This window comes from Electrona antarctica (assembly GCF_951216825.1).
Source record: "Electrona antarctica genome assembly, chromosome: 4".
Taxonomy (NCBI): Eukaryota; Metazoa; Chordata; class Actinopteri; order Myctophiformes; family Myctophidae; genus Electrona; species Electrona antarctica.
This window is the reverse complement of record NC_136809.1, coordinates 37,361,497-37,386,658: the sequence shown is the minus strand read 5'-3', so window position 1 is coordinate 37,386,658 and position 25,162 is coordinate 37,361,497. Positions and strand designations below refer to the sequence as shown.

At 40.3% G+C, this 25,162-nt stretch overlaps 1 protein-coding gene and 1 long non-coding RNA gene across 4 annotated transcripts; one reads left to right on the top strand and one right to left on the bottom strand.

Annotated features, from left to right (window-relative positions):
• The first annotated feature begins 10 nt into the window (after window positions 1–10).
• utp6 (UTP6 small subunit processome component) lies at window positions 11–15,279 on the top strand. 3 transcript variants are annotated; one of them, XM_079498622.1, is made up of 20 exons: window positions 11–29; window positions 464–563; window positions 3,376–3,460; window positions 3,821–3,862; window positions 5,033–5,125; window positions 6,276–6,323; window positions 6,423–6,486; window positions 6,685–6,803; window positions 7,345–7,422; window positions 7,596–7,677; window positions 7,823–7,904; window positions 7,996–8,174; window positions 9,309–9,388; window positions 9,493–9,570; window positions 10,248–10,427; window positions 11,954–12,034; window positions 12,471–12,580; window positions 12,671–12,737; window positions 13,107–13,179; window positions 14,607–15,279. In XM_079498622.1, the coding sequence occupies exons 2-20, from the start codon at window positions 472–474 to the stop codon at window positions 14,759–14,761; spliced, it is 1,788 nt and encodes a 595-aa protein (XP_079354748.1). In that variant the 5' UTR covers window positions 11–29; window positions 464–471; the 3' UTR covers window positions 14,762–15,279. The 3 variants fall into 3 exon arrangements, with proteins under 3 accessions (XP_079354748.1, XP_079354747.1, XP_079354746.1); XM_079498621.1 differs by lacking the exon at window positions 11–29 and adding an exon at window positions 334–373; XM_079498620.1 differs by lacking the exon at window positions 11–29 and having other exon boundaries at window positions 335–563; window positions 14,607–15,277.
• Window positions 15,208–18,910, bottom strand: LOC306921480. Its single transcript, XR_013789778.1, has 3 exons — window positions 18,772–18,910; window positions 15,373–17,577; window positions 15,208–15,339 (listed from the first exon to the last, which is right to left on the bottom strand). It is a non-coding gene; the product is annotated as an uncharacterized lncRNA (long non-coding RNA).
• Between the last annotated feature and the right edge of the window lie 6,252 nt (window positions 18,911–25,162).

Genomic DNA, 25,162 nt, shown 5'->3' with positions numbered 1-25,162 from the left:
CCGTTCATTTATTTATTTGTTTTATTTATGTGAGTTTGCACAGTGGTTGTAGTGACATGACAGTAATTGCTTTTAAATGTGAAAGAATGTAAATGTGGTTTGTTGCAATGCTTCTACTGTTACTGCTTTTTAACAAAACTAAACAAACAATCAAATCTTTTTTACAGACACTCTGAGTAGTAACCATAAATACCAGCCCTTTTCCATTTTTATTTAACCTTGTCTCCACGTATATTTTCCTATAAAACATAATCTAAAATAAGTTTCATGGTAAAGTGAATTTCATGTACACGTTTCTCCACGGAGCTATTTTACACACGGACCGGAAGACGAGGCAATCACAACTTCCACCCCCTGCTTCCACTCGACACATGTGTGTAGTAGGAGACATCAGCAGTTGGTTCATACAGTGTTATTGTCTTAATTATTTTGTGAATTTTAACATTCGCCAAACGTGTTTTAGTCTGAAGGATGGCAGAGATCGTTCAGCACCGTTTGGAGGACAGAGTGCCCGAGTTGGAGCAGCTGGAAAGAGTAGGACTGTTTACCAACAAAGAAGTCAGGTGAGAACTTTACACTGAAAAGTCCAGCAGTGACAGTCAGCTAGCTAATGGTCGGATAACTTTAATCCTATTTTTACTCTATTTTAAAAATGGGGGGGGGGGGGGGGGGGGGTCTGATAATTTATCCAACACTTTACCATTTGCTCAACCATTTTAGCCCTAGAATGTCTGTGATCTTAGTAGCTATGATCTTATTATAATCTAGCCGCAATTTACAACTCTATATTTTTTTTTACAATGGGATGAATCTAGAGTTGCAATACCCTCCATTGACTCCCCACTCATCATATTGCGTTTGCGATCTGCTGGTCTTAAACGACGTTAAACTCACCAACATTGCAGCTGTAGTCCAAGCTTGAATTATCCTCTTTCAATCTGCCGAGCTTGTTTTTCATAAAAATCCACCGTAGACATGTTATGAGCTACTTTCTGTCCAAAATATTCCATAAGTGATATTCCTGCCGTAATATTCAACCTACCGTAAAACAAGACGTGTGGGAGAGCGCTTGTTTAATAGAAGGCCGTGCGTGACGGGGCGTCGCGCTGCGTCGGCCTCTTCTTTGGGTGTCTTACATGCGCAGGTAAGATTCTATTAAACAAGCGCTCTCCCACACGTCTTGTTTTACGGTAGGTTGAATATTACGGCAGGAATATCACTTATGGAATATTTTGGACAGAAAGTAGCTCATAACATGTCTACGGTGGATTTTTATGAAAAACAAGCTCGGCAGATTGAAAGAGGATAATTCAAGCTTGGACTACAGCTGCAATGTTGGTGAGTTTAACGTCGTTTAAGACCAGCAGATCGCAAACGCAATATGATGAGTGGGGAGTCAATGGAGGGTATTGCAACTCTAGATTCATCCCATTGTAAAAAAATATAGAGTTGCAAATTGCGGCTAATTATAATCTTACATACGTTTCATGTATTCCTGTATTCACAGCCATAGATCCCTCTAGCCGCAATTTGCAACTCTAGATTTTTTTATAATGGGATGAATCTAGAGTTGCAATACCCTCCATTGACTCCCCACTCATCATTTTGCGTTTGCGATCTGCTTGTCTTACACAACGTTAAACTCACCAACATTGCAGCTGTAGTCCAAGCTTGAATTATTCTCTTTCAATCTGCCGATCTTGTTTTTCATAAAAATCCCCCGTAGACATGTTATGAGCTACTTTCTGTCAAGAAGAATAAATGTTGGAGTTTGGAAGCGCTCGTTTGTATTAAGGGGTCGTGCTGCTGCCTCCTGCATTATGTGCAAATGCGAAACAAATGCATGCAGGGACGTTCAGTGACTTACGACGAGCGCTTCCAAACTCCAGCACTTAGAAAAAGAATCACTTGTCTTGCACAGAATTTCTTGACAGAAAGTAGCTCATAACATGTCTACGGGGGATTTTTATGAAAAACAAGCTCGGCAGATTGAAAGAGAATAATTCAAGCTTGGACTACAGCTGCAATGTTGGTGAGTTTAACGTCGTGTAAGACAAGCAGATCGCAAACGCAAAATGATGAGTGGGGAGTCAATGGAGGGTATTGCAACTCTAGATTCATCCCATTATAAAAATATCTAGAGTTGCAAATTGCGGCTAAGATCCCTCCTATCCGCGCACAGTAGCAGACTGACATGCGCGGGTCGGCATAAATGTGGTCCACACCCAATAAATAATTCCTAATACTTGGAGTCATATTTGTCCTCTAGTTTCATATCCATGTGAAAGTTCTGGCAGAAAATGTGTGTTTAGTCAAATATCTCCACTTTTCCACGAGCTTCACACAGACAACATTCTCTGCGGGCGAGGGGCCCGGAATGACCGCTGGACTTAATTTATCAAAACGTCCTATAATCATCACAAACGTCATCACCAATTGACCAGGGAAGCACAAATGTACACAATTGGCATGTGCGTTGTCATCTATGGTTGCCATATGTGGGGTGATTAATCACACCACCTGCCAATTGTGTACATTTGTGTTTGCCTGGTCGATTCGTGATTTGTTTGTGGTGATCAGAGGAAGTTTGGGTAAATTCAGTCCATCAGTCATTCCATGCCCCTCGCCCGGAGAGAATGTTGTCCGTGTGAAGCTCGTGGAAATATTTGACTAAACACATGTTTTCTACCAGAACTTTCACATCTATATGAAAATAGAGGACAATATCTGACTCCCAAGTCTTGGGAATTATTTATTGGGTGAGTACACATAGGCTACTACAAATGGAGTGCGGACCACATTTATGCCATGCATGTCAGTCTGCTAACCGTGCGTGGGTAGGAGGGATCTATGGCTCTGAATACATGAAATGTATGTAAGATCACAGACATTCTAGTGCTAATGTATTTTAGGCCAGAGATCCCCTTTTGTATTTTTTATATAATGTGTAGGCAGCAGTCAATCTGATCCCAGTAATTATTGATTTACTATGAGATTTGTTCTTGCATTACTACTGAAAGCGTAACACTTAATCAAAATTAAAAAAAATAATCAATTTAATTGATTGTATACTATAGCTCTACACTTTTTTCTGAAAAACTTGCTATATCAAACTGCTCGAACCTTTTCATGTCAATGACCACTCAAAATGTGCTGTATTTGGCCATAGACCACCAGCCCCATCTCAAAATATTTTGTGGGGATCCCCAGAAGCAAAGATTTGAGTTAAAATGTTTGCTTTAAAAAGAATGAGCTTGTATATCTGCTATTTTTGAAAAGCCAAAGTATAAAATAATGCCTTTTTAGCTAAAAAAATATATAAAATGACACGGATCCTTTCCCAATCTTAATGGGTTCTTTTCCCCTTATGTGTAGGTCCATGATCAAGAGAGCAACAACCTTGGAATACAAGCTCCACAGGTACATCATCAATAAGGAGGACTTCATTGCCTACGTTCAGGTAAGATCATCAAACTCTATAAAATAAATATCACAATTGGGTTTGGGATCCGGAATTCAATACCAGAGGTTCTCGAATGTTTTAATTTCAAGGATAACCATAACTCTGAGTGTACTGAGTGTCCATTTGTACACTCAGAGTTAAGGGTCCATTTAGTAACCCAGAGGGTCCCTGGACCAGCTGTGTGTATATATAGCAATATATAGGAATTCATGTGAAGCTGAACCTTTAAGGAATCGGACAGTTAAGAGCTGGAGTCGTTAAGAAACCGGAATTGTTAAAATCCTAAAGGATCACAATGTTTTGGCTATGGTTGAGGCTGGATGGGAGAATACTAACCTAAGCTTTACTTGATTACAGTATGAAATCAATGTTCTGGAACTTATCAAGAAGAGAAGAGAGGTAAGAGATTTGCACGATGTTACAGTACTTTCTCAAATTAAAATGACAAGAGTATTTACTTGTTACTTGCGCAAGCAGAGCGCGCAAGTAATAGTTTTCGTCTTCGTATGTCGCTGTTTGATGTGTATGCGCCGTGCCAGCGTATGACGTAATGACTACTTGTGCTTGATATGGCAGTGGTGTCAGATTACATACATGTATACATAGGGGCATTACCTTTAATCCTCCCGACACTAAAACATATCGTCATTACGTCACCATCGAAAACCAATTACACCCTGGCATTGGGTCCGACTCCTTTAATCCACATCTTCATGTCACCATTGAGAGCCAGTTATACCCTGACGTCATATGCTGCTACGATACATACGCATCAAACGGGGCATACGCAAAGTAACCACAGTATACCGCTAATCAACTTACAAATTACATATACATATACATAGAGGCATTTCTTTTAATCCACCCGACACTGATCGGCATATACGTCACCATCGAAAGCCGTCACTCATCCGTATTAATTACAACATTACGTAATTGGTTGTTGTTAAGTACGTAACGAAAGAATGAATTTGAAATGCTTAAATAGAATTACCTTCATGTTCCTTCATGTTCTCCAACTGTTCTTCAACAGAAGAACATGAAGGTATTTTTTCATGTTCTTCTTTCACAGAGAAGCTGAGATTTGACAGTTTGTAGCGGTCGACAGTACTTGCGTGCTCTGCTTGCGCACTAGTAGGCCATTTATGTGCAACAAGCAAGTAGGCACTCGACAGAGTGCAGTTCTAGTTTATCCTATGTTTAGATTCACTATGCATTAGAATTAACAATAACTTTGTCATACATGCAGTATAGGACCATGCAGTGCACACAGCACCTTCAAAAGTGTGCTATGATTACTGTACATTTTCCTTTACCTTGTTATTGTTTAATTATTATATTTTGTGTACTTGACATATTGTTACAAATTAAATCTTGAATCTTGATTCTGCAAAGGTAAGTCGCTCTGGATTAAGAGCGTCTGCTAAATGCCTAAATTGTAAATTGTAAATTGCAAAGGATGCTTGTTAATCAAATTACTGAAATATTACAGTGCAGTGGAACATAGCTTAGTACACTCTTCATCAACGGTTACTGTTAAATAACACCAGAAATACCTTTCATTTGCAGCATATTTGCTACCAGTTCAAAAGAGAGGAGATTGAATACCCGATCATCCGTAGGATAAATATCGTCTTCAGAAGAGCAACAACAAAGTGGAAGGTAGATGTCATGTTTAGTAGTCATTTAAGCTAGCAGGTATTGATCTTGCATAATCAATGTTACACAGTGTCTGAGGTGTTTGGCTTCAGGGGAGCAAGTGTATTGATGTGTTCTCCATAACCTTTTGCTTGGAAATGCAATTAATTGGGGATGCATCTATCAGAATCAGTTTGTTTATTGACCAGGTATGTACACATACAGGGATTTTGACAATAGTGCATTGATCTCAGACACATACAAAATCGTGTAATCAGATGTTTTATCTGAGGTTCTGTTCGATTTTGAAAACATCTAAATCCTAACCTCAGTTTTCCAAAAATTGTATTCTTTTATTCAGAAAATAAAAATAAAACCGTTTGCTAAAGCAACATCTAAAATGACAGATGCTTTCCCGGTTTTAACCCATTAATACCAGGAAAGCATCTGTGTCATTTTAGATTTTTGCGTTGGCTATTCAAAAATAGCAGCCAGATATACAAGCTCACATTTGGAAAATCTTGAAAGAACTACTGGTTTAGAAGGCATTTTTTAGAATCGGCCTCGGGTCTTAAAGGAGAATTCCATGCTAGAATGCTTTTTTACCTTTCTTACCTTTCTTTGTAGTTGTTACGTCCCCACCAAAGAGGTCCAGGTGTTTTTTTGTGCAAAATTATTGGCTATTTCCCCTATTCCCCCTACCATAAGCCCTCAATGAATTGCATTGAATTGAATGGGAATTGAATGGGGCTATGGGGTGTTGTGCTAATTCGCTTATTTCCATCGAAATAAGTAGTAAAGTGTGCCACTTGGGATATTATTTACATTATGAAGAGAGGATATATACAAAAAAATATATAATTTTGAGCGATGGAAATAAGCGAATTAACACCCCATAGCCCCATTCAATTCCCATTCAATTCAATGCAGTTCATTGAGGGCTTATGGTAGGGGAAATAGCCAATAAGGAGTTTTTGCACAAAAAAACACCTGAACCTCTTTGGTGAGGACGTAACAACTACAAAGAAAGGTAAGAAAGCCTTTTAGTATGGAATTCTCCTTTAATGGGTAGGTATAACAACGAAGGCTTTCCCGGTCTTAATGGATCAAACCCCGCTGCTTTACAATGCATGAAACGCAAAGGAGTGAATAAACAGATTTTCCTTCATCACAGAATGACATCCAGCTGTGGCTATCGCACATTGCGTTCTGCAAAAAATGGGTATGTTCCATCATCTGGTTTGTACATGATTGACTAACTTTCAGCTAATGTTTATACTCTCTGCTATTGGTAATATGTTCCTTGACGTTTTAATGACAGGCCACCAAGAGTGAGCTGAGTAAAGTGTTCTCGGCCATTCTGGCTATCCACCCTGACAAACCAGGTACAGTTGGTTAAACATTCAGTTCAGTTTTCAAGTTGAGTTCTAAACGGTGTCACATGACCAACATTAATTTAATATCTAGCTATGCACAATGTCATACAACATGGATCTGAAAGTAACATAGTGGCCAAAAAAGTAATAATGTTTTAAAAATATAGAAATATAGAAATGACAGATGATTATTAATTTATTTTTCAGCCCTATGGATCATGGCAGCTAAAACCGAACTGGAGGACAGGAATTCTTCAGAGAGTGCCCGGCACCTGTTCCTGAGAGCACTGCGCTTTCACCCAGAGGACTCAAAGGTCTACCAGGAGGTAAGCAGGATTTGTTTGTTTTCTTTTTTAAGTATTTAGACTTATTTTATAATTGGTAAATGGTGCATTTATAAAGTGCCTTTATCCAAGGCGCTTTACAATGATTGTGCATTACATTAACCTATTCACACACCAATTCATACACCGATGGCAGAGGAAACCAAACCACGGAAGGAATCAACCTGCTCATCAGGGTCAATTAGTGGTTCAGTGTCTTGCTCAAAGGACACTTCGACTCTGCGGACTCTGACTCTAGAATGCCCAAATCCCTCACATTTAAAATGTGGAACCTGGGTCGTTAGGGCACATACCACACAGCGCTGTATGTCATTCCTCTGCTCCCTGCCCACCTTTCCTGTCTCTCTGTCATTAATTGCCGCTATCGAAATAAAGCAGAAAGGAGAAAAACAAAAACTTAATTTTAACTGTAGAGGTTAAGTACAAACCAATCTGGTATTGTTTCATGTAAGGGAAACGGCAGTGAATATATGTTTGTCAAAGATGTTGCTGTTTTGAATGACTGTTTGTGTCTGTGTGCTAGTATTTCCGTATGGAGCTATTGCACGCGGAGAAACTGAGGAAGCAGAAGGAGGAACTAGAGAAGGCTGAGATGGATTTGGTGAGTGTATGCACACACACATGCACATATTTATTTGTCTTTGTTATATAAAGATGTTTAGTGCTATACATAACTTTCTAATCTCTAGACAGTTAAATGTTATCTTGACCAATCTATATAATGGAGTATGGTAGTATGGATTGCCGCTTTTAACCCCCTTTCATACATTCCAGGGTGAATATGAGTTCTCTCCAGAGATTTTGAGTGGAAAACTGGCCGAGGTTGTGTACAGAGATGCTACAGCTAAAATCCAAGGTGGGCAGTTAACTTAATGTATTAACAGAATCTTTTGACATTATCCATGTGGTGTTCCCAGACCTGAAAAGAAAGTAGAATAGGATATTTGCTCATCGATGTCTTCTGTTTGTGTTGAACCATGTTGTTTTTATCTTACCCTCAGGACCAGGGTTCATCATATCACTCTTAAAAATCGCAGCTATCTTTGACTTCACCAAAGAGCTCCAAGACATCATACTTGAAGAGTAAGATACATTCTTTCTCTCTGTGCTGACGTGGGTTGTCGTCATTATGGCTAAGCAAGGACACATTTGCTCACCTACATGTCGTCTTTAGCTTACAGACAAAGTACACAGAAGACAGCCTAACGTGGGATTTCATGGCCAAGCGAGAGCTGGAGGCTCCTGGGGCTGGGGAGGAATTACAGAGTGCCAAGGGGAGGGCCTCCGACACCACCCGACGAGAGGAGCGCTGCTGTCAGGTGTATGAGGAAGGCCTCAAGAGCCTTAATACAGGTAGGCATTGACACAAGAAGACTATAGCCAATACCCACATTTAAATCTCGGCCACTCGCTCATTCACACTCGATCACTCCAGCATGGCGGTGTTATGGTGAAATTGGTGACCTGACGGAATTTGTGACCATCTTGTGGAATTCACACGACTTACATGGAGGTCTTTAAATACGTGGCCTGAATACCGCGTGGTTGAACTCTGCTAATAAACAAACTGCAATGATTTTAATTCGGACACTGACATTATGTGACTGTCTACACGATTGTCACATATGTGACAATCAACGATTGACAATCGTTACAGAACTAGTAACTCGAGAACCGTTTGTCCCACCGACTTCAAATTCGCCACACACGTCCCACACCACCACAGGGAGTGCAGTGCCCGGCCTTGAGTCGGTCGGACCCACGGTTGTCCAGAACCACCACAAAACCTATATCTCCATATATGGAGCTGGCCTGTTCTGACACTACAATGATGTTCTGACATCTGCATAGACTCCATATTTGGGCATGCCTGACGAAGAACTCCATATATATGGGTATTAAAGGGACACAGACATAATAACTGGGTGGGGCATCCATTTCCAACTTGCATCGTTCCAAGTAGGCGCGCCCAACGGGCACTGCTCTAGTTCGCTCTAAATAGGCAACATCTGGCTATGTTATGCAGATGTTATTTTAGCTTGTCCACAAATGGCAAGTTTTTATTTAGATATTATTTTATTTTTAGGAAATCGAAGTAAAAGGCAAGTCTTTTGCACACCTACAAAGGTGACAGGTGTGTAGGAGAAGACCAGACAAGGGCCCCAATGTACTGAAAGAACTCCTGCACAGTGTCTTCAAATGTAAGGAAAGACGTTTAATGGGAATAACGTTTTGGTCTATTAGGCCTTCGTCAGACCGAAACGTTATTTGTTGTTTTTTCTTTCAAGACGGATGAGTTTGACGTTTACCTTGTAGATCTTAATTGATTTCCTGGCACTTATTTGACTGTTTACCCAACCTGGTTTTTGGTTCATGCTGTTTACTCCGATCTTGCACCTTGAGAGTCACTGGATAAGAACTTCTGAGAAATGCCTAAATTGTGTGTCGTGGGTCTCGTCATGATGATTGTATGGTGTCTGTTCTCAGAGCCTATGTGGACGTGCTATGTGGCCTTCTGCGTTGAGAGACAGAAAAGAAAGACCAATGTTCAGGAGCTGAAGGAAAAGGTAAGAATATTAATGTTGCTGTTAAAGATTTAAATATGAACAAATGTCTGTATATTATTTGTGATAATCTGTCATGTTTGTGTATCTGCATGTTTTCGTCCCAGAGGGAGGAGAGGCTGTTGGGAGTGCTTCAGCGTGCACATGATGCCATGCAGCTGAAGGAAGATTACTACAAGAAATGGGTAAGACAACTAAAGACTGCTAAAGTGCCCCATAGGACTATGACATATGGTCTGCTACTATGACTGGGCAATTAACCGAAAATATATCGACACCGATATTTAGAACAATAACCGACTTAATCCATTAAAACTGCATTGGCTATTCAAACATAGCAGATATACAAGCTCGTAGCGTGTCACCAGAGTGTGAGAACTACTGATTTTAGAAGGCATTTGCAGAATCAGACTCGGGTCTTAATGGGTTAATCTAGCTCATAGGTTTATCGAGTAATCAAGAAGCATTTCTTTCTTTTTTTGTAATACATGTATATATTTTTAATTTTTTAATTATTTTTATCAACAAATCGACACAAAAGAAAAATGAATAGATTCTTTATAATTGACTAAATTGATTAGTCTAACCTCTTATACCTGTATTATACTTGGTTGTACAATGGTGGCATACAAAAATTGTGAAAGTCGCCTTGTAGATCTGCTATTTTCACGTGAAAGATTTTATACATTAATCGTAATCGACTCACTGAGGCAAAAGTTTGAAATTACTGTATTGATTTGACATTGGGTTAGGTCAGGGTTTATCGGCCAGCCTTATCTGCTACTCTGTATCAACTTCAGAGAGGGAAACGGATAGATTTAGCCACGTAGAACAATTAACACCATCTTCTCTAACTGTCCAGCTTCAGGTCCTACTCTCATCAGGAGATGCAGAGGGAGCGGCCAGCGTTGCTATGGCAGCCACACAGCGCAATAGCAATTCAGTGGCAATATGGTGCGTGAGCCTTCAGACTCTGATGCAGGTTGAGAGTGGAGACATAGGCAGCCTATTCCAGGAAGCACTCACACACATCAATCCCAAGGTACACACACACACATATTACTATACTTGTGAGGGCATCAGCATTTTTGGACAGCGATTTTATGAATGCCATTTTCAACCCTAACCCCGAAGCCAATCTACAATCCACACCAGCATGCACCTTTAGTATAAATCAGGCAACCCCTAAATCTATCTTCTAAATACCTACTTTTAGCCCTCGTTTCCTAATTGTAAGCCTAACTCAAAAAATATATATTTTAATCATATTTTAATCTCCTGTGTGGACCAGGAAAATTGTCCTCTACTATTCTTGTGGGGACATTTGGCCCTTGCAAGAATAGTAATGCACTACTTGTTTCCTCACTATAGTTGTTTTCCCTACTTGGCTGTCTGACACACACACACACACACACACACACACACACACACACACACACACAGGAATTAGAACACAGACCAATCACCACCTCTGCTGTGTAACTGGGCCAGCTCCCTGGCTCAATTAGTCTCCACTCCAGGATATGAACTTCCAAATCTTCTTCCCCCATGCTCGCTGTTTTATTACTGCCACTTTTATTGTATATAAATATATTTTGTATGAAGTTTCAATTACAGTATTATATGTGGAAGTAGCATTTAGTTACCAGCTCAAGCAATCGTAAATATTTGTTCCCTCAGCATTTCAATAGTTTTAGCATGTAGCTCCTACACCCTGGACCCCACTTTGAGTACCACTGTCCTAGTTGTGAGAAGATATATCCCCATTACACCCCTTCAGAAGCATATCGGAGCACTGTATCACTACTAGTACATACTTTAACCCTTCACAGTATACCGCAACGCACCCCTAGACGAGTTTGTAGTAGATAGCTGAATAGCAAGGGCTTGTGGTATGCATTTTGAAACACCCTTCCACTGAAAAATGGCTATGTGAGTGGGATTATAGTCACCATGCTCATTATGTAAGCTCCACTCACTCAAGATAATAAATTTCTTTGAGAGTGAAACTGAGACTATGGACACACAAGGACAGCAGCCATATAATATGGGTCAAAATACACACACACACACACACACACACACACACACACACAACTACCCAGAACCATTTAGTCCAGAGCTAGTAGGGATTGCACATGATATTTCATATTAGTAATATATTGTGATTGCTTCAGTTGATGTTGCACTCCTTCCTAATTAATTCCGTGGTATCAGTGGTTCTCAAACTTACTTTAACACGCATTACTCTTGAGAGTGTACAAATGGCGTCTCCATTTAGACACTTTCAGAGTTATAGGCCTGTGAGGGTCGATTTGGACCTTTCATGGACCCCACTTTCAGAACCCCTGTCCTAGATTGTTTTTAAATGACACACTCTAACCGATCGACTGATACACAAGTTGTGGTTATTGGAATCGGTATAGGGAAGGAGAAAATGGTATCGGTAGATCTCTAGTGAATTTGAACCTGTTCCCTACAATCAAAATGCTGTGTGTCTAGTCTACCAATGGCTCATTATGGTTTAACTATATCGCATTGTTGCACCTGTGTGTTGATACTTGACAGGAGAGTCTACCACTCTGGCAGCTCCAGGTTCAGTGGAGTGTGTTGAACCAACAGCCTGAGGAAACAGAAGCTCTTTTCAAGGTACTGTATTCCATCAACTCTGGGACAGCTAAAAAACCTGTGCACACAAACCCCAATTATCACCCATCACATTTGACAGCCTATCTAATTTGTTTGTTGTCGGCACAACATACAAATTTACTGAAAATGTTTCCCCAAACTAACAAGACATATTTTCCTATTGGCTTATAATGGAACAAAGTTGATCTCATGATACCTGTTGGATAGTAAGTGTCCTACAAATAAAACAAAAACAGTGCATGAACCTTTTAACAACTTAAGCCATTTATATGTTGTGAGAGCCTATATTTCCATTCTCTGCTCCCTTAAAAACCTATGGTCAGAAAACGTAGCACTGTCGAGTGGCAGCAGGTCAGGTTATGGCATGTGCCATAAATATTATTAGCATGCATGTTTTTACTGAGTGTCTCAGACATTTTGTTCTGACTGTTCTCAGAGAGGTCTGTTTTCTGCTGTGGCGGCTGTTGCCATGGAGATGAAGGAGAGCTACCTTGACTGGTCATACACGACTGGTGGCTACAAGAAAGTGAGAAAGACCTTCATTAGGTAAGATGCTATGTTAATGGATGAGGAATAAGAGCAGAAATTCAAAATATTTCCCTAAAAGAAAAACTAACTTGTGTCCCCCTCCTCTAGTTTACATGAAAGCCGGCCCTTCTCCAAGGCGTTTTTCACCACAATGATCCAGATTGAGAAGGAACAAGTAAGCCAGCAAACTATACCAACATATGTGAAAGCTCTGCAAATGTGGCCCAATAACCATGACCTCAAACACATTTTTCCAACACATTTTGACACAAGCTTTGGGTTTTTGATACTCCAGTAGTTCGACTCTTACTATTCTGGCATTGGTGCCACAATTAAATTAATTTCTACTATTTGGTATACTGGTACTTGAGTACATTTGTATTAGTTAATGGCTTCTGCGTCAAATGTTTCACATACCTTTTACATTGTGCCAAGAAATAATTCTGGGGAGACATTGGTTTCTGGGATCTGGAGTTATTTGTATACCTAAACGTTAAAATAAAATACACTGCTGGTTGAAAAGAAATGTTCTCGCTTCTTCCAGGCGACTCCAAAGATGAGCAATCTGCGCGACTACTATGAAAGAGCGCTGCGGGAGTTTGTCACTGCAGATGATGGTGAGATGAAATTAAATACAATTAGGATATCATGGTAAAACAAAATCAGCTAAAGAAAATCTCTATTAATATAAAATACTGAGTAGATGATGAGTTTAATATAGTCTGTAGGTGATCAGTTACTTTAGAATAGATAACAGCTGATAGACACAGGGGCAAGATTTAGAAAAGACATGTAAAACTGTACAAGATTAGTGGAAAACTGGAAATGTCCTGATCCTCTGATGCAATGGTTGCAACCAAAAATAGATTGTTAATCTGCTTCTTACTAGGACCTGGCTAAGATATGTATGCGCTTCATTTAGCGGAGAATATCTCAACTGTTCTTGGCTAATATGACCACTGCAAACAACAGGGCGAAATACCTTCTAAACTGTGTGTGACAGATTTCCTGAGATGCTCAAAATGTTCAGAATACTCATGTTTGAATACTCAATAGACCATATGCACACGGCGGTCATCTTTCCACAAGTTAATGGCAGGGTGGAAACTAGCCACAATTTGCCAATGACTGCCCATACATCTAAACAGACAAAGTCTTAATTGTATTAAATTATGTCAAACTCACTAAAATTGCAGCTGTATGAAAAGCTTGAATGATGCTCTTTCTATCTGCAAAGTGTTTGTTGCATAAAAGTCCACGGTAGACATGTTATGAGCTACTTTATGTCAAGAAATTCCTTGCAGTAGTATTGGAGTTTGGAAGCGCTCGTTGATTAATCACTCAACAGTCCTGCGTACCGCCTGTTTTGAATTTGCACATAATGCAGGAGGCAGCAGGATGTTGCGTTACTGAAAGGGAGCGCTTCCAAACCCCAAAAAAAATCACCTGCAAGGAATTTCTTGACATAAAGTAGCTCATAACATGTCTATGGTGGATTTTTATGAAACAAACACTTTGAGTTTGATGTAATTGAATACAATTAGATAGGACTTTGTCTGTTTAGATGTATGGGCAGTCATTGGCAAATTGCCGCTAGTTTCCACCCTGCCATTAACTTGTGGAAAGATGACCGCCGTGTGCATATGGTCTATTGAGTATTCAAACATGAGTATTCTGAACATTTGGAGCATCTCAGGAAATCTGTCGCACAAACAGTTTAGAAGATAGAGCCATGTTTGAAGTAGCTGTCTGGTGTGGTCATTTCCGGGTATTTCGCCCCGGATAGAGAATTTTTCACAGTTCCCACGTTTTTCACAGCGGTCATATTAGCCGAGAACAGTTGAGATATTCTCTGCTAAATGAAGCGCATACATATCTTAGCCAGGTCCTAGAGTATCTGGTGTTCCCCTAAATAAATTGAGTCGCATGTCCTCCACTTCAGGACTTAATTTGGGGTCAGGCCTGAAAGATTTAGCATAGAAACGAACATTCTGCTCAATTTATTTACTACCCAGACAAAATTATGTTTCTGTTTATCTTTTAGATCTGTGGTTGGAATACATCAAAGAGGAAATGGGTCCACTTGGCCAGCCGGAGAATTGTAGCAAGATTCACTGGAGAGCCATGAAGCTTCTAGAGGGGGAGAGCGTGGAAAGATTCACGTCTAAATATACTCTACTTCAAACTGGACATGTCTAAACACACACGTTGGGCTCAAGCAATGGACCATTCAGAATACCTATAAATCACATTTGTACACCAGTTGTAGGTGTACAATATTAGGTCTTCACTGAAAGGGAAAGAGTTGTTTGACAAAGCACTGTGACCGAAATTGTTTGAGAACAGGTGCTGATCCTCTAGAATGCTGGTTCCATGTGCAGTTTTACTTGTCAGTGATTCTCTTGTAACCAGGCTATTCTTCAGAAAGTGGCCTTTTCGATCAATTCTATTTGTTCTTGTCGGCTACTTTAGTAATTGCAAGTTGTTCTAAATTGTTTCTATTTCATACTTAACACAATTTATATTCAAAGCATTTGATGTATGCTGTTTAATGCCACAAAGTAACATAGTAAACATGTTATAACAAGTTCCAATCAATGTAATATAAAAACACATTTATTTACGCTTTTAGTGTGAAATTACACATCTTGTGTTGTTGTGGTCCCTCTGTGACGACAATATAACAAATAAAGATGTGAACATGTTTCATACATAACCATTTTACTGGCCCTGACAGACTATGTAAATTAGTAAAAAGTACCTTGTTTACAGTTGACCTTACAAACATTCTTTATAGTCTCTAAAGTGACAATAAACTGAAACACTTCTCACTTCATAATCAAGACATAATTAACATAATAACTTTGTTACATACTAGGTAAATTACTTCCTGGTGAAATGGTGAAACAACGTGCCATAATAAAACTAGCAGAAATATCTAGGCTACCCAACACTAAGTTAGCAGTGCACCAAATAAACAAGTTTGCTGTTTAAGGACACTTGAACTCTACCATACCAAGCATCTACACTTCTATAGTGTACTGTATGGTGATTTTATGAGGTACAACAAAACGATGGACAAACGCATTGTTAAAGGTTGTGTAAATGTTAAGTCAAAGCTTTGCCGTATATTCTGATAGTAATCATTGATAATAGTGCGTTCTGTAACGGGGGTCTCCCCAACGGCAAAGACATTTTCAGGACGTGTCTGGCCAATTTCATCCAATCAGGAGAAACTACCCATTTATCAGATTCAAATTTAGTCTTGCATATATTTATTTGTGTCACCACTTTTAATGTCATTTGTTATACACTATATCCTTTGAGTTTATCTTAATGATTGGATAAAATTGGTATCCTGACCTGAGTGCATTTTCTGTTTGCTAAAGAGTTACTGAACAAACGTTAATGTTTGATTACTATAATATCTATTTACACTTATTTTAGCAAAACCATACAACAATCGTACATAATGGTCTTAATAAATTGACATTTGTCAGAAATGTAGGCCTGTTGTCAAGAATGTTTCACAAATAGTAAATGCATGAACACTATTTAACGACTCCTACCTGTTTTCAAAAGTGATGTTTATATGAGGAGAACCTGTAGCCAACTATCTATGATCTAGAGCTGGGGTCAATGTTTTTCAGGGCAAGGACCCCTTAGGTGAGAGATGAAACAGGGACCCCACCACTAAATATTGGATTCATGTTAAATGTGGGGTTTCAGACATTTAACAGCTTAAACCCTCAATACTTTGTACACTTGACCTTTGGCTTGACTTGGTCTGCTCTTTTTTCACTGTACATCAAATCTCTTTGCTGAAAATAACCAATCTAGAAGCTTGCCTTGCAGACGCGTTGTGAGCTTATAGATCTATTTTCCCAAATGTTCACCCAGAATAGGCTTGCGAGGGTTCAAGTGGTTAATGTTGAAGACCCCGATCTAGAGAATTGCTTCATGAATACACTAGATATTATCCATTATAGATGCCTCAATAAAAAATACATTCAGACCCTCTGCAACCTGATTGCCTCAACTCGGACATCAAAGCATTTTGCCATGATACCTGTCGTATATTTGACAACGTTACATATATTGAATGTTGCATCACATTGCTTCTGATGCAACATTCAGCCTTCAGTATGAGATTAGTGCAAACAGAATAATGCCCCTGTCGAGAGTTCAGAGAGGAGAAACAAGGCTTATAAGGCATAAGTTGAGCTGGAGTATGTTTCAGTTAAAGATCCCTTTGAAGAGTTGTAAAAGATATACAGTAGTCAAGGCTAATACACAGACACAGTCTGCCAACTCTTTGTTATTAATTTCTGCTAACGGATGCCAAACTCTTTCTCTATGCAAATAAAGCAACCACATGATGCATGTAGGGGGGGGGGGGTCATTATCTCATGTTGTTTACCACTACCACCAAGTCCTATATTAGATGCTGTCTCCTAACTTTCTGTACAACTAGAGAAGACACCCAGGGTTGGCGTGCATGGGCCCAACCTTACAACCCATGGAAACTAAACTACACCCTTAGCAGAGCTTTGTGATCAGGACTCTATAGGGGCACATAGGAATTACAAGCTCAAATATCTCTTATCGGCAATGAGAGAATCTTTGATCTAATGTTTGGTTTGGTCCAGATGGGTTTGGGTCCGATCCGTCCACCTTCCCTGTGTAGTAGCCCAACCGGTATACAATCATACTCGTCCTTTTTTTGTTCCTTCTCATCACCTACATCTTCCGGAAAAAAATGTAGGTGATGAGAGCCAACACGCCTGCTGACAGCAGCCCAATGACACACTGATGGATGCCGATGGCATTCTCCAGGTCATGGATGCGCTCCTCCATGGCGTTGGTGCGGATGTAGTCATAGATGGAGGCTCCGATGCTCCACACAGCCCACGCCGCGTCCACCACAGCCTTAATGGTGGGAGAGACCATTGAGAAGGCCACAGGGAGCCAGGCGCAGGTTCCGCCCACATCCAGTGCCTATGGGCCCCACTACGCTGCAAATAGAGAGAAGAGAGGGGCAGTGCAGTGCAGGGCTGTTGAAATGGGTGGCCCTATACTTTGACGTTTTGCATGAGAAAGGAATGAGTGGGATTTATTAATAGCTACAAAATCTGTCACCACGTACACAGCCTATTAAATCCGTTCTGAAATCAGTAGGTGTCTCAGTCATTGCTGGTATTGTATTTCCTTTAGAACATATACATTCCACTCCCATCTCAGACCATCACATCACCTGCTCTAGACCAGTTGAATAAGTGACAGACTCATCACTGGGCCTTCTCTGACGTCACTCACTCATAACAGATAGTGCTGTTTTCTAGTGCCTTATATCAGCTGTCCATCCCCATGGGGAGCAATAAACATTGTAAATGATAGGGTTGAATCACATTACTTTACTATTAAAGATCAATAATAACTCCTATATGGAATGTAAATCTGAATCATGAACTACAAAGCTATCTGGGCTGACATAAGAATAAAGACATAGGAATGGCTTAGGGTTGGGACAGAGTACAGCATCTTGCAATGGTCTGGTCCACACCCACAACACCAGAGGGAGTTCAACAAACCATGTGCAACCCAGATTCGGCACAAACAAGGGACTAAATTAATTTCGCTCCTATGCCACCAAAATGTGGAACACCCTACCAACAGTCATTAAGACATGCGAATCCCTTGACTCACCAATTCGAAACTGGCCCCCGTAAATTCTGAATCCCCCACCCACCCCCTTTCCCCCCTCACTGTATATGTTTTTTTTCTCCCTTTTTACCTCCTCTATGATGATTTCCTGTTTTTGGCTATATAGAAGTGTATATTTGTTATTTGTACAAATTGTACGTCTCTAAATGTTATGATGAATTGAAAATGTAATAGCCTATACTTTATGGTTTCGTCCACCTGCAGTTGAGTTTTTGTATTGAGTTGTAGCCTACTTGAAATGTACTGTTCAATGTACTGTTCAATCAAAAAATATCTATGAAAAACGGCTCAATGTTGGTGATTAGGATACATTTAGGATTTATTACAAATAGTCTACCTGCATTGGTCTGTCTGCCTAGGCTACTAGCCTATTGAATGAACAAGGCGCACTTGTTTAGCTGGTTACGTCGCTTGCAGCTAGAAGTTCGTACGCACGTATTAAGGAGTTTAAATTACCTATAGCCTAGTTAATAGTGGCTACTTACCAACGGTTTTCCAATGCAACTGTGGGATTAACATAGGCTACGCATCCGTAGCCTACTTGTGTTGTCGTTTGCGTAAAATATCAAGCTGTTATGAAATGATGTCTGGTGTAGCTGTTCTTGGCCCATCTACTCAGTGTGACATTGCTTGCTGCTGTGCGAGCGCGTCACCACGCTCGGACTAAGTAGGGCGTCATCTCGTACAATGGAAAACAACAATGCATTAGTATCCTCCTCCACAATAGAATATATACCTATATCTAGGGCCTATTATCAAACTAAATTAACTAGGCCTACCTAGATTTTAGGATATAACTTCTGCCAAATCTAAGGACACAATCTCTGACATTATCTCACACATAGGCCCCGATAGCCTAATTTATGGATTGCCCCATGATGTAAAAGAAAGTTACGGCAACGACAGTGCAGTGCACACTTTCACCACGAGGGGTCAGGCCACGCCAAGATATTCAGCAATGATGTAAAACGATAAGATAAGATAAATCTGTATTGATCCCCGGGGGGGATTCAGTAAAATTAAAAACGAAGAGATGCGATCACCTGGCATGTATCCTCACACAGTAAAGACTCGGTGTTTTTTGGACAGGGGACACCGGTCCGCCACTGCAGGAACTGATTTAAAATCCATTGGAAACATAAATGAGCCGAGATATAGGCTATAGGCTGTTGTGTTACTGGACTTTCGAAGAAGCAACAACATACCTCTGGAATGTATGCATGTTTTAGGTAAACATATGTTCGTGAATCGTGGCTATTATTACCCAACAGTGCTCTTGGCTGTTTTATACTTGTGCCAAATCAATATTAACAAACACTGCTGCGCTACAAAATCTTAGCGACGGAAACCTATAATTGGAGTGACGCGCTCAGAATACCACTTAGCAGAAGTCCATTTTGGGGAGGGCCCAACACGAGGGCGCAACACCATATATCAGGTCCTTCCACCTCTAAGTGATATCGTGGTCATAAAGCTGCAACATGGCAATAACATCAGCGGCTCTTTACAGAGCGGATATATTTTGGTTTAACTGTCACTGCACGACGTGCGCACGATCGAGGTCCGCTCCTCGGACTGGAAAACGCCAAATGAAACGCAGGAGGAGAGACGGGCACCACAAGGCAGCAATACACTGTTGCGTCTTCTCCCCCCCTTGGATGGGACATGCAGGGAGGAATGCCAAGACTGCTCCGAGTTTTAGAAAGAAGAAATTGCTGCAATTTCGTCCCAACGGATAATCTTACTAAATGTGTGGGGTTCTTCGTGCAATAGGCTACTATACGCAACTGATCCGATGTTATAACAGGGGCGGTGGTGGTGGGGATGGAACGGAGAACTTCAAGTTCAACACACGCCACATACAGACCAAGTCCTGTATGTTCACAACGAAGTCATCTGCTGCCTTTAATACCACGGGATGCAGACACCAGCCCGTCGCTGTGCTCTGCGCTCATCATTGTGTGTGTGACATTGGACTGAAAGGTAACAGACACCCAGCGACACTTATATAGAGACACATACTTCTACACACACTGACAAGACAGCGGAGGATCAATTTATAGATTTGACTACACAGAGTTTATAGATTGAGAGCTCTAGTGCACTATATGCCGACCATCTATGGAAGGATGTTGAGCTATTTCTATAGATGACACACCTGGTATTTAAGTTAGGCTTTAGCTACTGTACTACAAGAAAATTGCACAAACCAGAAATAAATATCTATGTTTTTGTATTAACAAACAACGGCTTACATTTGGACTTTAAGTGATGCTGTGTGTCAGAGGTTGGGTCTTTGCGGGCAAGGTGAGTCCTCATTCATTCAACTGGCCTACAAAGTCCCAGTTTCTGGCGCACGTGACCACCAAGTTAGACTCTCCACTGTGGGCTATAATTCACTACATCATGGCTATTGTATGACAGTTCTGTGGTTAAGTTATGAAGTTATATTATCTCTTTGGCAACTAATAATAGCATATTGGCTACATTTCTGTTTAGATCAAGTGCAACATTCAACTTTTAGCAAAGAAGCAGAAGCTCAAACAATAGGCTACTCCTTGTTGACTTACAAAAAAGAAAGAGAATTGGGGGATCAAGAGCAAACAAACTCTGGCTGGTGTTAAATATGAAGCGAAAACACTGGATAATATAATAGTAGGCTAAAGTAGGCCAAGTTTATTCCCATGTATAGGCTACTGTATGCAGCACATGGGCCCTATCTACTGCACGGTTGAGGCATTATTGTAAACCTAGCAAAATTCCAATATGTCATTTTTTTTTGTTCAATTTATTTAAAATTCATTTTACAATAATTCACAAATATATTCTAAAGGTGTTTCCAGCTCATGGACAAACATATACAGGCCCCCCAGAAAACGAAAGAAAAGAGTTTGTGAAAAGTAGATGAGCATGGGCTTTTAAAAAGGCTATCTAAACCTTTATTAGGTTAGGAGTTTTAAGACAATATGCCCATCCTCTTTAGACTGAATCATTGAATTTAAAGATCATTAACATTATTGGATACATCTCTCTGGTCAAGACTGCATAGGGCTATAATAAAAAAAAGTTACTGAAATGAGTGACCATAAAGAAAAGTAGCAAAGCCCACCCACTATTATATGGAACAAGCATGTCAAGTGGTGAAGAAGGCCTGCTTCTATATCTGTCCTGACCCTAGCATGCCGTACATATCTCACTAATGAATTTAGCATCCTGACACTAGATGCTTTATGTAATTAATAGAACGGATGGTGATGGTGGCATCTCCGTGCTGCAAATGACACATAGGTAAGATATTTGCTGAAGCATGGGATTTATATTTTAAAAGCTGACAAAAAACACTCCACTGTGACACTCTTAAATGGTCATATAAACGACAGTCTCCCTTTGCCACCGGCAAGCAAGACAGTAAATCACTACATTTATCTTTCAGTTTGTTTTATTTATATCAAGTATTGGCTTTTTAAATAGTTATTCATGGTCTCGCTCCAAGGCCATGTTTAACAAATCAGTCCATTTGTTTTTACAAGCCTGCTATTCTTTGTTGCTATTGTAGCAAGTTGTTATGGGCCTACAGTACAGTGGGTTGCAGGAAAATGGACACTGATTCCTATTAAATGTAGAATAGTATCCATTAGTGAAAATAAATAAATAAATACACACACATCTATATCGATAGATAGATAGATAGATAGATAGATAGATAGATAGATAGATAGATAGATAGATAGATAGATAGATAGATACTGTAAGTCTAGATACTGTATATATAAGTGTAGTAAGTTTTATATTAGGAGCTATACATTTACCTATCAGCACACACTCACACATGTCTGCCATAATGACATATGACAAAATGACAAAATGACATATCACAAAAAATGCAGATAAACAGTCTCCAGCCAAATCCACTCCATGTATGCTAAACAAGAGAAAGAGCCAGCCAGAGTATGAGAGTCCAGGGCCTAGTAAGGCAGGCTTGGTGGAATGGGCCTGGTTTGAATAAGCTCCATAGCTATGGGGAACTCTGGGATAGTCACCAAGTGTGCTGATTAAAGTTGTGATATTAAACAGTGCTGGCTGCTACTGCCTGCCAAGGCTCTCTCAGTGGCATTTCACATCGTTTAAAAGGTCCAATCGGGCTCATCTCGCCACTTACTGCACAGTGTTGCTTACATCTTTTGTTTTTTCCATCACGCCTGTCTAATATGCTCTCTCCTCACACCATTTGTTAGTAGGGTTATAGGCTTACTTTAAATAGAATTTCCCTACATTTTCCAGTTTGTTTTGCATTGTAGGTGTAGGTTACCGAGTTCGCCAAGTTCTCTAATGAGATAGTGAATGCCTTACAACAGCCAAGTAGGATCTTGCAATTGTATTTAAGCATTATGTAGGAAACTCTGATAAATGTAAAAAAAATAAAAAACCACAGACTGTTTACCTTTTGCGTGAAAGCCGAACTACTAATGAACATGAGGAGCGTTCCTTCTCGGAAACTCTGGTATGAACTCATTCGACCCCCTTTAAAAACGTCAGTGCAAATCCCAATAAAACTCTTCCATTATAAATATACAATTCATAAATACTGGCAAGCACACTTGCTTTGTGTGAAATATGTGACCCAGCTCCCCTAAAGGGCTTGATATACTTTGTTGCATGCTGTATTGCACACCGAAAATAGCAGATGTATAAATTCACAATGTGTCGCAGCGTGACACAATGAGAGCTTGTAGATCAGCTATTTCTGGAGCGCAACCACGTATAAATCCTTCTCAAACGTTAAATATTCTAAACATTCTAGGTTGTTGCCGTTCTTCAGCCGCACTTGTACTGCTACCAAAGTTATGAACTCAAATCCCGTTTGACGAGCCAGTAAATACTGCAGCTCCATCTCAAAATGTTGGAATGAAACATTAGAGGAAGGTTAAGCTAGCGAGGGAGGGAGAGGGAGAGAAAAGGCAGCAAGAAAAGTGAGGGACTTTTAAGGGCAGCTGTGTTTTATTAACTCAGTCATAATGCCCCTAAAAATCCTTATTGCTCTTGCAATGGTCAACAATTCTCCTGTCGCAACATACCGAGAAACTCTATACAGTACTGTATGTATTGTATGACATCACCGCAACAAGCTGTCACACTAAGGGGACCAGGCATCCATGGTTAACTTATTAAAAAATGCGAGGCAGGTAGTACTATAATACATTCAGAAGAGCAATCCATCCGTTAACTCAATGAACTACTTAATTGAACTCTAAATGTATAAAAATGTACCTGTTCTTTCTTCCAGGCAGTCAACCGTCTCATGGTACAATCCCTAGAAATAAACAGTAACTATAATGCCTTCAGGGGCTTTGCTGTACGTTTCGCTGTACATGCAAAGATTAGTATTTTGCAAACATGGGGACTGTGGGAATGTAGAGCGAGAGGGGAACATGTCACACTTTGCCCAGACATTATTAAATGCATCTCTTATAAACCGACGCGTCCTTTTGGCAAACGTATGAATTACTCTGTCATTATATTTCTGTCCAAGTACTCAATGTTTAACATGCAGACAGAGAGTCAGTACTCCATGTCCTTCATGGTTTTGACTTTGTGATTTTGTGCCAAGGGACGAATGGACAGACAGATGAGCATGCAGGAAGATAAACTGAATAGAAAGAGCAATACAGACAGGTGTACAGATACAGATGACAAATTGCCATCCAGCCCAGACAGACATGAAGGCAGGCAGAAAGAAAGAGTCACAAAGGAATATATATATACATACAGAAACGGAGAGAGAGAGAGACAAACTGGCAGATACATAGACGAAACGGATAGAGATGAATAGACGTGAGATACAAACGCAAGCAGATAGACAGTAGAAGAAAGAAAGAAAGAAAGAAAGAAAGAAAGAAAGAAAGAAAGGAAGAAAGAAGTTAAATTAACACTGAGGATTTTACTTTGCAGACAGGCTGTGCAGAACTGACAGACGGGCTGTGCAGAACTGTGATCCAGGCCTGGGTGTGGTGTGGTGGTGTGTTGGGGCTGGAGAGAGAGAGGGTGGTGTGTGGAGCAGAGCTTTCGATGTTGGTGAATGACTCATCAGAGGGAGGCTATTCTGTTGAGATTCCCTCCGGGACCGCCACTGTGGAAGGAAGGAAGAATCCTCCCCACCACAGGGAGAGGAGGAGAGAGAGACAGACGGAGAGAGAGAGAAGGAGACAGAGAGAAGGAATGAGGAAAGGACAGAGAGGGAAAGTGTGGATGATGACTCAGGGTCGTACAGCGAGTGTCAGGGGAGGGATGTATGGAGGAGGGAGGGGAGGGAGGGACAAATTACTCATCAGAGCATGTGGAATCTCATATGGCTATCACAGGACTGACTGTGTGCTTCCCGCATGGTTGCTGCTCACCCGCTACCCACCCGCCATTAGCCCCAAGCGCTGACCTAGGATCAGTCTCACATTTCCATCCAAGACAAGAGGTGAACAAAATATGTGGAGGGCAAGGAAGGGCGGGGGGAAATTAACTTGAAAGTAGTGTTTGATTTATTTTTAATCAAACTTGTGTTCACTCCTGTTTGGCTACCTAGAGGCACTGAGTGCGGACTTGACTGCAAAATTAGATCTTAGCTCTTTCAGCAAAAAATAATCAATGTGACTTAGGTCCTCAGAGGAGCAAGAAGGGTGAAGTCTTGAGTAACTATGCCACAAGTCTTTCTTACCTGTAACCTTTGGTTTTTGGCAACAATGTGTGTGAGGGCCCAATGACCCATGTTGTAATCCCTTTGTGTCTCTTTCTAAAAAAAAATATAATAATAATAATAATAATAAATTATATATATATATATATATATATATATTCTCATGTTCTTTTGCCAAAGACTTTTGACAG